This window comes from Phaethon aethereus (assembly GCF_964289735.1).
Source record: "Phaethon aethereus genome assembly, chromosome: 2".
Taxonomy (NCBI): Eukaryota; Metazoa; Chordata; class Aves; order Phaethontiformes; family Phaethontidae; genus Phaethon; species Phaethon aethereus.
Window position 1 is genome coordinate 133,152,642 of NC_138582.1, and position 12,611 is coordinate 133,165,252.

The following is a 12,611-nucleotide window of genomic DNA, read 5'->3' on the forward strand; positions in this document are numbered from 1 at the left end:
GGGCAGCCGCGCCGCTCAGCACCGCCGCCCGCCCCCCGAACCGCTGCCTGCGGGCCCCGAGGGGCGGCAGAGCCCGGGCGGCGGCAGCCTGCAGTCCCCCCGGCCGCTCCGCGCCCCCGGCCGGCTCGGGCGAGCCCATGGTGCCGGGCACCGCGACCTGCAGCCGCCGCCGCGCCTGCCTGCCCGGCGCGGAGCTCAGCCCGGCGCGGAGCAGAGGAGGGGCCGATTAGCAGCCGCGGAGGAGGCGGGGGGGATGCCGGAGAGACACAAAGCCGGCGGGGGAAGCAGCCCACGGCTCGTCCCGGGATGGGGGCGCCGCGCTGGGTCCGCCTGATGGTGCTGCCGCGGGTACTTTGGGGCTCTGTCCCCCTCTTCCTCCTGCTGCTGCCCGCGGCCGAGCCCATCTGCCCCGAGCCATGCGACTGCCAGCAGCACCAGCACCTCCTCTGCACCAACCGGGGCCTGCGCTCGGTGCCCAAGGCTGCCGACCCGCAGGATATTCTCACCTACAGCCTCGGGGGCAACTTCATCGCCAACATCTCTGCCTTCGACTTCCACCGCCTGGCAGGGCTCCAGCGCCTGGACCTGCAGTACAACCGGATCCGCTCGCTGCACCCCAAGGCCTTTGAGCGCCTGGGTCGGCTGGAGGAGCTCTACCTGGGCAACAACCTGTTGCCGGCGCTGGCCCCCGGCACCCTCAGCGCCCTGGCCAAGCTGCGCATCCTCTACGTGAACGCCAACGAGATCGGCCGCCTCAACGCTGCCTCCTTCTCTGGCCTCGGCAGCCTTGTCAAGCTGCGGCTGGATGGCAACGAGCTGGGCTCACTGAGTGACTCCACTTTCTCAGGGCTGCCAAACTTACTCTACCTGCATCTGGAGTCCAACCGCATCCGCTGGCTGAGCCGCGGTGCCTTTGCTGGCCTGGCTAAGCTGCGCTTCCTCGATCTCTCAGGGAACCAGCAGAGCTCCCTTCGCCACCCAGACATCTTTGGGCCGCTGCACTCCCTCCACACCCTGCTGCTGGCCAGCAACAGCCTGCAGCAGCTGACAGGGGGGCTCTTCCAGCACCTGCCTGGTTTGGTGAAGCTCTCGCTCAGTGGAAACCGTCTGGCTCACCTGGCCCCAGATGCCTTCACGGGGCTGGGTTCGCTGAAGGAGCTGCGCCTGGAGGGAAACCTGCTGAGCCACCTGCCCGCTGCGCTGCTGGAGCCGCTGAGCAGCCTGGAGGCGCTGGATCTGAGCCGCAATGCACTGACCACCTTGCACCCTGCCACCTTTGGCCGCCTCGGCCACTTGCGGGAGCTCAGCCTGCGAGACAACATGCTGGCCACCCTCCCCGGCGAGCTCTTTGCCTCCAGCCCGGCTCTCTATCGCCTGGAGCTGGAGGGGAACGCCTGGAGCTGCGACTGCCGCCTCCGCGGCCTCAAGCACTGGCTGGGGGCCTGGCACTCCCAGGGCCGCCTGCTCACCGTCTTCGTGCAGTGCCGCCTGCCGCCCACCCTGGCCGGCAAGTACCTCGACTACCTTCAGGACGCCCAGCTGCCGCCGCCGCAGGACGGCGGCTCCTGCCACGACGCTGCCTCTCCCTCCTCTGCATCCCTGCCGCCGGCAGCAGAGGAGCAGCGCCGGCCGCCGGGCAGCAACAGCAGCGGCGGCGCGGCGCTGCCCCGCGGGCCGCCGGGACCGCCGCCGTCCGCCTCCACCGCCCGCCTGCTGGGGGCGCCCGAGGGCCCGGCGGGGCCGCCCAGGGCCGCGGCGGAGGCGGCCAGCCCCACGCCACTGCTGCCCGCCCGCCCGGCGGCCTCCGGGCCGGCGCCGCCCAGCGCCGCATGGCCCCGGCGGGCCAGCAAGGCCCGCTCGGCGCCGGCCTCCGGTGTGCCGCCGCTGGTGTCTGACCCCTGCGACTTCAACAAGATGTTCCTTTGCAACCTGTCGGTGGAGGCGGTGGGTTCCAGCTCGGTGACGGTTCGCTGGGCAGTGCGGCCGCACCGCAGCCCGCGCCTGCTGGGGCCGGCGCGGTTCCGTCTCCTCTTCGACCGCTTCGGCACTACCGTCAAGTTCCAGCGTTTCGTCTACCTGCCGGAGCGCGGCGAGCCAGCCGCCACCCTGCAGGAGCTCCGCCCGGACACCCCCTACCTCGTCTGCGTCGAGGGCATCCTCGGCGGTCGCGTGTGCCCGGTGGCGCCGCGGGACCACTGCGCCGGGCTGGTCACCCTGCCCGAGGGCGGCGCGGCGGCGGGCGAGCCCCGCGGCCCCGACCAGCAGCTCCTCACCCTGGTGCTACTGGCAGTGAACGCCCTGCTGCTCTTCGCGGCGCTGGCCGCCTGGGCCTCCCGCCTGCTGCGGAAGAAGGTGCTGGGGCGGCGGCGGCGGAAGGCGGCGCCCGTCCACGTCCGGCAGCTCTACTCCACCCGCCGTCCCCTCCGCTCCATGGGCACCGGCGTCTCCGCCGACTTCTCGGGCTTCCAGTCCCACCGGCCGCCCCGCGGCACCGCCTGCGCCCTCAGCGAGGCCGACCTCATCGAGTTCCCCTGCGAGCGCTTCATGGATAGCGGCGGCGGCGCCCGACACGGCGACGACCACCTGCTGCAGCGGTTCGCCGACTGAGCCCGCCAAACTACAGCTCCCGGCAGGCTCCGCGCGGGAGGCGGGCGGTGGCGGGCGCCGCCATGCGGCGAGGCGGGCTGGGAGCTGTAGTCAGCGCGGGGAGAGGAGGCGGCCTTTCGGCTGTGAGGGGGTAGCGCGGGGTCGCGGCCTCCGAGGGGGAGAGCTGTGGCGCAGTCGCTGCCTTCAGCCGCCCCTGTTGCAGGCCAGGGCTGATGCTATCTGTGAGACGGGTTTGCTCGGTCACCTTTGCGAGGAGGTCACTTTTCTCAGAAGTCATCACTAACCCAAGCAAAAGCCCTGACTGTGCCGGTAACTGTTCCTTGCCGTGAGGAGAGCAAAACAGCGGGAGCTACCGCGAACAGCAGCTGGTGCCTCGCCTCCCTTATGCAAACTCAGAGCCGTAAATTTAGTGTGGTATTTTACAGGTGGTTTTCTTGGACTGCAGCTGGGAACAACAGTTACAGTGAGTGGCCCAGCCCCGTGCAAAGGTGCTTTGAACAGACCTTTCCAAGGCATCAGCCCTTCTTAATCAAAAATTTGGACTGGAGGTCGTCTTTAAATGTTACTGTTGAAATGTGTGCAACCTGCGAGTCTTCTTGAGGGCTGAAATGTATGTTTTGTGCTGGACAGTTGGAAAACTCTGCCATTTTAAGTCAAACCGAATGTGAGGTGATTTAATGTGTGCCAGTGTGTTTTCATACTTTTTTGTAAACGGGAAACAATAATGCAGCTGGTTAGTTTTACAGGAATATATTGCTGACACCACTAGGAAAAACTAACAGAGTTTTGTAATTTGTTTACATATGAGCTATTTTTAAATTTTTTTTTTAATAAATACTGCTTGGTACTTGTACACATTAATGTGTGCTATAGTTGTCTGGGTCCGTGATGGTCAGTAGATCACTGACCCTCACATAATCCATCTTTATTGCTAAATGGGTAGATGCAGAGGTGAACTGTTGATGGATAAATAATATTGGTGCCTTTCTTCAGAAACAATAATAGGTCAGAATATTTCAGGAATGTGAAACAGTCTTTATCCTAACAGGCAATTCTCTCTTAGCCTTAGCCTACTAAAGTTAGAAGCTTTATGTACCTCACTGTGAAATAAAACATTTTTGTATATTAATCTAGATTCCGTGTTTTGTGTAGCTGAGTGAGTAATGCTAAAGTTAAACCCTTATGCAGTAGTATATGATGTTTGAGTTGTTTTTGGTTTGGTTTGGTTTTTTTTAACTTGAATTTTGCTTTTGGTTTTAGAGCAATGCAAATCATTTTATGATCAGTTGCTCTCTACTTTCTCGGACTTCTACTTTCCTAGATATTTACAGAATGTGGTTCTGTTACTATGAAATATGGTGGCTTAGTTTACATTAATAATTCTCTCTGTGTGGTCTAGAAATGAGCTAATTAAAAAGGTCCAAACTGGGGTTACACTTTAAATGCAAACGCTTCAGATAGAGTTTGGTAAACTGTTGAGACCATTGATACTACTTCTGCTCCTTTGAATCTAATGTGCAACCTCAGATGAACTCTTGGGGAACTGAATAGCTTGAAGGAAGTGTTACTGAACTATGGAGACATTTGTCTCAATATCATGCATTCATTGCTGACCGAAGGTGTTCATGACTACAAGTTGTTTATTACCGTAACTGCAAGTAAGCAATTCAGGGTTTTTTGGGGGGGTGGGGTGTTTTGGAGTTTGGTTTTTTTTTTTTTCAGATGAACAAGTGTTTAGAAAAGACACCATAGTAACTGGTACCTTCAATTGGAGTTCAGTGACTGAATGGAGAGAAAAGACTTTTATGCTCTGAGGGAATTTTGTTCAATCTTTAAATTCAAATGGGAAGAAAGGAGAGAGTGTAGAGATCATTTGCCTTAGTCTTTGCCTTTTAAATGGAAAAAAAAAAAGTCTTGATTTTTGAGTCAGTAGCAAAAAGTCCTTTGGGATTTCATTTTGACAGGCAGTAGTTTTCATGAATATCAGGGGCCAAACTCAATTGTCAGTGTATAGAATAAACTTCGTGACTCTTACAGACACAATGTTGAATGGAATTAACACTGAAGGAATACAGGATCAGATTGGGGTTTTTTTGTGAAGAATCTTAAATTTCTGTTCTTCTGGACACCTGGGTGCTTTTGGCCATTTGTGACTGACTGTGGAATACACCACTGTTTGTTGTTAGGAATGCAGTGGGGATTATTGAGTAAAGCTGTGTATCACACTAATGTTAGCTCTATCACTGGATATTCTTCCAATGGGAGATGCATAGATGCTGTACGTGGTTATAGTCAATTATGTCAATAAATCCATTTGCTGAAAGAAAATTGGTGTCTTAGATTGTATCTCATAATGCATCACTCTTCAGTCATAGACTGGCTGTAACTTACTACTGGCACTGCTGCTTCTTAGGAGTGCAGAGAGTGCCTCATTGTTCATCTCTCATGTCTTCTCACCATACATTGTATTTTCTATTTTCATTGTAATATGTTTGGATAGTGCAAACACTAAAATAAATAAAATGGTCAGTTCTGAAACAGGTAGACCACTGTCCCAAGATAGACTAATACCCTTACATCAGTGAACTAATGATCCCTTGTAAGCTAAAAAAGAACTAATGATTGTACAGGACAGTAGCAGTAGTTTATGCTCATTGGAAATTACAGTTCTGAGGGTTTTTCAGTATTGTCAGGCTAATGATATCAACATGTGATGTTGAGCATATATGTGCTGTTCTAATTAAGAATTGGCTGTGCTTTTTGAATTTATACAAATGTCTGGAGAATTGCTAGAATGAAATGGAGAAGTGAATGCATAGATCTACACAACAAAAACAACAAGATGGTTAACAGAATGAAGTTGGTGACTTCTTAAAAGTCACAGGTTCTGTAACTCTAGGAATACTTAGGCTCTGTGTGCAGATGTTACCTGCAGCTTTTTTGCAGGGGCAGGGCTCTACTAGCAGGTGGTTGAGGAAAGAAATGTCAGTGACATTCAATGACTGAACGATGTAAATATTACACAGCTCTACTTTTACCAGTAGGAAAGTCTTTATATATATTTGTGTCTTTTTTAAAGTAACCTCCTTTCTAAAGAATGACTGTAAAACCCACCCTTTCTGAATGGATGAATCTGCCATCAGTTTGTGCTTAAAATGTTTGTCCTTCTAGCAGAAATAGAGTTTTACTGCCATGTCCCCTCCTGGAATCCATGCAGCTTGGGGAAGAGTGAACGGAGTGCTATTCTCCTGCTTAAGTAACTGCTGAGCATGTTATCTATCAAAGATTGAAAATCATCAAAATATTGTCCCATCAAATTAAATGGACTACTGCTGGGGGGTCTTGTGGTGGGTTGACCTTGGCTGGATGCCAGCTGCCCACCAAAGCCGTTCTATCAATCCCCTTCTCAGCAGGACAGGGGAGAGAAAAAGTAAGGAGAAGCTTGTGGGTTGAGATAAGGACGGGGAGAGATCGGTCAGCAATTACCATCACGGGCAAAACAGACTCAACTTGGGGAAATTTGTTTAATTTATCACCAATCAAATCAGAGCAGGATAATGAGAAATAAAACCAAATCTTAAAGCACCTTCCCCCCACCCCTCCCTTCTTCCTAGGCTCAACTTTGCTCCCAATTCCTCTACCACCTCCCCCCCGAGTGGCACACGGGGACAGGGAATGGGGGTTGTGGTCAGTTCATCACACATTGTCTCTGCCGCTCCTTCCTCCTCAGGGGGAGGACTCCTCACACTCTGCCCCTGCTCCAGCCTGGGGTCCCTCCTACGGGACTTCTCCACGAACTTCTCCAACGTGAGTCCTTCCCACGGGCTGCAGTTCTTCACGAACTGCTCCAGCGTGGGTCCCTTCCACGGGGTGCCGTCCTTCAGGAACAGACTGCTCCTGCATGGTCTCTTGCAGGGTCACAAGTCCTGCCAGCAAACCTGCTCCAGCGTGGGCTCCTCTCTCCATGGGTCCACAGGTCCTGCCAAGAGCCTGCTCCAGTGTGGGCCTCCCATGGGATCACAGCCTCCTTCGGGCATCCCCCTGCTCCAGCGTGGGGCTCTCCCTGGGCTACAGGTGGAGGTCTGCTCCCCCGTGGAGCTCCATGGCTGCAGGGGGTCAGCTGGCCTCACCATGGTCTTCACCATGGTCTGCAGGGGAATCTCTGCTCTGGTGCCTGAAGCCCCTCCTGCCCCTCCTTCCTTACTGACCTTGGTGTCTTGGAGCTGTTTTCACATGTTCTCACTCCTCTCTCTGGCTGCAAAATGCCACATGCAGATTTTGTTCCCCTTCTTAACTATGTGATCCCAGAGGTGCTGCCACCGTCGCTGATGGGCTCGGCCTTGGCCAGCGGTGCGTCCATCTTGGAGCCGGCTGGCATTGGCTCTGTCGGACACAGGGGAAGCTTCTGGCAGCTTCTCACAGAAGCCACCCCTGCATCCCCCACCACTACCACAACCTTGCGGCACAAACCCAGTACAAGTCTGCAAAAGGTACCCGGGCTTCCCTGGCGGCAGCGCTGCCCGGCTGGGCGGCCTCAGCCCACCTCCTGCCCCCTCCCCAGTCCCCGACCCTTCGCGGCAGCCAGCCGGCACGCTTGTTTGTGCAGCTGGAGGGTGAACTGTGAAACCGAACCTCCTGGAAAATAACCTTTCCTAGTACCTCCCCCCTCCCTTATTTTTCACCCAGCTCGGTCTCTTTGAGCCTGTTCAACTCGCACGAGTATTGGGAGCGGCAAAATGTGGGGGTGCAGAGGCAGGAAAAAAACAGTCAAAGATGGGAAGCTGCTTATACAACCTCGGGGGGTCTTGGCACCCGGTTTGTCTGTGGTCTAAAAAAATCTAGGCTACTCACATTGGATAAAAATCCTATGTAGAGGATATACCTTTACCGGCAAATTGATAATGATCTGCAAAACTGAAAACGCTGAAAACTTCTCCATGGCATGCCAGAAACGTTGGTGTGAGAGCACAGGGGTAGAGAGAAATAATCTGAAGAGAACAGGTCAGTGAAGGGCTACATGTGCATGAAAATCCCTTGTTGAAAAGCACCACCTGACCATCAGAGCCTGTGTTAACACAGCTGGATTTATAAAAATATTGATTTCTTTATGCAGTGCTATCGTTAGTTTTCACAGCGCACTGCAAATGCCACATTTTAAAATACCGCCATCATTTGAACCATGTTACCCTTACAAGAAGGGACCTGGTAAATTATATATATGTCTTGTGCCTTTTCCTTTCTGCCCTTTCCCGAGAGAGATTTGGAAAATGAGGAATTGGGAGGAAAAAGAAGAGTCTACTCCAGTTCCATCAGGATATTTATTTAACTAGTAAACTTACTTACATTTAGATCGTAGTGGACGAGTCCTCAAAAAACCAGTTGTTTTCATGACAGTATATGCATTTGAAGAAAACTCCTTCGGTGAGCAAGAGAAACACTACATGTCCAAAAACCTGGCTGCTCACACTAGTTCATGTGTCTCCGGCCACCGAAGGTGTGCATATGTTGTGTGAGGTCCACAAGCGAAGCTTTGGTTTAAAAAATTATTTCTAAAATCAGATCAGCCAAATTATGTGTACACAGTGATGTACTTGATTTTTCACCTGAGCAGCTCTTTTTGAGATGAGTTGCTATATAAATGTTGATCTGTAATCTGATATTTCTTAAGTAGAAATGGGGAATAAAGGTAAGGAAACCGTGTGTGTGCTGAATGCTGGATTTGTTTTTTTTGCTCCATACTAAATATAGCATAGTTTTGGCAGCCTGTCCAAATATTGCTGTTGTGTTTTTCTCCATAAAAAGTTGAGTTTTCTCAAGAGTATGCTTTAATTCCCATAGAAATTAAATTCCCATAGAAAAATAGTCAATTGTCTTTAAACACAAATATTTATCTTAATATAATTGTACATGAACTTATTTATATAGATGCTTCTTGATAGGTTTTTTAAAATAAATCAACATCTCTTGTTTTTACAAACAAGGCCATTTAGAATGAAAATTAATAATACAGCATGAATAAATAGCTGGAAGAAAACTGCCTAAAAACATAATAGAGGTATTTACTAACAAAGAAGAATCTGACACTTTAAAGAGAATTTATGAGTATTTAGAGTGTGACTCTTATCTCATTTGTTGTTGGATTTTTAAAGGTACATTTATTTTTAATGGGATAATCTGTGTGTAATAATTTGATGTCATAGAAATAAGCCATTTGCGCAGGGATAGGGAGGTGCCCACATACATAAATCTTAAAAGCTACTGGGTGCTACAAAGAAAATTGGGTTACTGTTAAAAGTATTAATTCTTAGTAAAGTATTACCTGTTTTTTTTCATTGCAAAGCTCATTTGAACATGCTGCCAGGCAGAGCAATCCTGATAATACATTATATGGTGTCTCTTGACTTCATATAGACAGGTGTAATCCTATTCCTTTACCGAAGTTTATTTTAATGTTCAGACAAACATATCCTTAAATAATGTTAATGTTTTTTTCAAAATGTTTCAATTTTTGGTATATTCAATATTTCAAAATACTTTACTGCTCTTCAGAGATCCATCCATGTGGAACCTGTACCAAGAGGGAATCTGGACAAACGTTAGAGCAATCTGTCAGTCAACGTATGTATACCACTTTGTAATGTAGCAGAGGTTGTGAAGTGAGGGTTTTATTTTTTATAATTATGTGAGAATGAACAACTAACAAAACGTTCTTGGAGGGCCACAGCTGTGCCTTCTAGCAATGGCAAATGTATTACTATAATATAGCACATTATGCATCAGTCTGGTCTAGTCCATTTTATTTTGCCATGTGACACTAGAAAAAAGACTTGATTATGAGACCTGAATATCAAGGAGACAGACCAAAGAAGATTGTTGTGAAGTCCTTGACAAAAATCCTGTTAGCCAGAATTTTCCTGGTTCATTTAACTTCTCATATGTGCAATCTGTTTCATTGTCATTAGTTTAGTATATGTTTCCTTAGTTGTAGTAAATATTTAGAAGTCATTTGAATATTTGAAGAAGGCCTGGATAAGTATAATAGATAAAAATCATACACAGAAAGGTAATGAGACAAATTTTCTCATAGAGAGACTGATTTATCTCATAAGAGACAAATATTTCAGGGATGTCGTCTTTAAAATAAACCTGAACGCCAGTTTTAAGTCAAGAAAGGAATTCTCTTTCCTTGGAACATGAAGAAAGTAGGAAGGTTGTAAATAATTACATGACTTATTTAATACCTTGCCAATAAGAGCAAAGATTTGCATTATGTTAACAAATTATATTACATGGGGATAGGCACATATCCTATCTGGATCCAGAAAAATTCACTGAAATGATGTCTGTGTTGTCACTTTTAAACTGAGAGCTTCACAGTTACACTGCTGTAGTTCATCCTGACAGTGAGAAAGACCTCTTTTTGATATGTCCAAATCCATATTTTAGTATAATCTTTAAATTCGTCTGTCATTGTACCATTGACATGCCTGTCATTGTACCATTGATATTGATTTTCCTCCCATCTTGCTTAATATTTAAATATTGAAGTTAAAATGCAGTTTAAATCCTGAAGTTACTTAGCATGGTAGCAGCCCCTATCTGACTACCATAAAGTAATTTGAAATAAGGGAGAACACTTAGTGGTGATACCTGTCAGATGAAAGGTCAGGCATTATTTTGCTCTAGAGGAACGCACTCAGGAAAAGCATGCTTTCAGAAAAAAAAAATATTTGTTTTGTTTATAACTGAAGGATAACATGATTTATTTGTCATGACTATGTAGTGATCTAAATCTTTAACAAGTATGCTGCAAGACAAGGATCATATGTTAGACTTATGAGACAATTCGCAGTCTTGCTCAGTACATACAGCAGATGTTTTAGCATGCCATGTTTTTGCAGCAACAGCTTGATCCTTCTTCTGCTTTCACTCTGTGAGAGTGAAAAGATTTTAAGACTCTTAAGGTAGGTAACCATCCATAACAGGTGTGTGGCAATGGAATTAATTGTGCTCTAAGATTCAGTATTCATCTTGAAAAAAAAAAAAAAATTTGGTTCTCAGATCTGATTGGTTTGAAGAGATGAACCTGAGTGTTAACTGGCATGGAAATGTCCTTCTCAGCTGATAATTACCAAAGAGGGGGAATCTTTCACGATCATTGTAGTAAGTTGTTAACTCTGAAACCCAGAGATGCCAAACCAAACACCAACTGTTTCATTATTGATGACATTACCATAAGGACCCATTTAATTCCTTTTCCGCAAACCAAACTTATCCACTTCCTCCTGTTGCCTAAAAAGATCTACTTCCTGTTTAAAATATTTTTTTATATTTATAAAAACCTTCAGTTTTTCTTTCTCCCAGCAGCACTCCTGCATTAGGTATTGACAGTATAAAACTCTGCAACCTGTTGCAACTTTATAATGTTAAGAGTGGCAGAAGTAACTCAGAGCTAACTGTACTCACTGAATTCAGTATGAAAATTAATAAAGTAGTAAATGTGCCAACAAATCTGGAACTTGCCAGTAGTTCCCGTAAGCCCGGTGTGGGTGGTGGGATCCTTACTGTACCATCCTGCAGTGCTGCTTGTGTCTTCCACCTGACTGCTCTTACTCTTGCAGCACTACCTTCTTCTAACATCTTACTCATTGGCACAAGCTTTTCTCCAACAGATTAGGGACATTCTGTTCAGCCTGGTATCCATTCAGTTATTTGTTTTGTCTTATCTCATTTTTTAAATTCTGTATAGTGGGAGTTTGTTTGGGTTTGGTTTATCTGGTTTGAAACAGAGATAATGACTGTTTAAAATAGTCTGCTCTTAGAAAGGGAAGGAAGGAGTACATGAATTTTAAATAAATCCTGCTTAAATGGAAGTTATTTTACTCAGGAACGATTTGTGATTGGAATGATTCACTGGGATCCCACTGATACTATTCTGCTGGCACAAAGGGAAGTGCAGAGGCTTCTGGTTTTCCTGACAGGATGTATCCCTAAGAACCTGAGACTGCAGAGGTCCAGCAGGAACTAAAGACATCCCTTCCTTCCATTTCTGTGACTCAAATGGCAGAGATTCAGGGTCAGCATCTCTTTCACTGGAATGGCTAAGAACTTTATTTATTCTATAGCATATATTGACCTAAGCTGATTTTGTAACTGGAGAATTATAAATGGGTTTCACACTAAAGGCAGTATCAAAAACTTGACATTTTTTGAGACAAAAACCTCCTTACTTTTCCTCTGTAAAACGAAAGTCAGTACAAACTGAAGTAACTGGCAGATTGCTGAAGGTGTTAACAGCCCTTTGAGGTGTCTGTAATATGCAACTGGGTACACTTTATTCGGTTAAAATAGTCTCTCATATATTTTATTTAGAGGTATTTAGAATATGTCCCAGGCAGAAATACTAATGAATTCCAAACTGTTAGCTTGTAATGATACTGACCTACTTAGATTTTGGATTCATTTGTGCACCTAAGGCACTTCAAACTTCAGTCTGATCGTACGTTTTTATCCAACCTGCTAAAATTGCCTACCATTCCAATTAGCACAACTGTACCTGGAAAACTGCTGCCATTCTCACTTACAGCTTTTTACTTTTAGCCTTTTCACTTATACCATGGTAGAAAATCATCTTAATCTATGAGCTCCTAGGCCTTAAGATATGAAATTGCTTATGAAACAGGAGAATTGACAGCTTTCCCAGCCTTCCAAACACAGCCAAACTCTAACTACCAGAACAGGTTTGGGGTTTTTCTTTGCTGTGGTAAATAACTGATGGATTTAGAGCTTTGCAAATATACTACAGTTGCCAAAGTCTACCAGCAGTGACAGTAGGGGCAGGACCCAAACATGTATGCACTGGAATAATGATTTGGCTATTCAGATTGGGAACTCTACAAAATTTGGGCAGGTGGAAAACATCACAAGAACTGATTTTATACCTTTAGGACTTACCAGTTATTTTATTGTGGTGGGTTTTTTTCCCCAAAAATGTTCTTTTGTCT

At 47.3% G+C, this 12,611-nt stretch overlaps 1 protein-coding gene across 1 annotated transcript; it reads left to right on the forward strand.

The window, feature by feature from the left end:
* Window positions 1-306: 306 nt before the first annotated feature.
* On the forward strand, window positions 307-3,923 carry TRIL (TLR4 interactor with leucine rich repeats; the record flags this gene model as incomplete). Its single annotated transcript, XM_082015532.1, has 1 exon — window positions 307-3,923. The coding sequence occupies one exon, from the start codon at window positions 307-309 to the stop codon at window positions 2,605-2,607; it is 2,301 nt and encodes a 766-aa protein (XP_081871658.1). The 3' UTR covers window positions 2,608-3,923.
* Window positions 3,924-12,611: the final 8,688 nt, after the last annotated feature.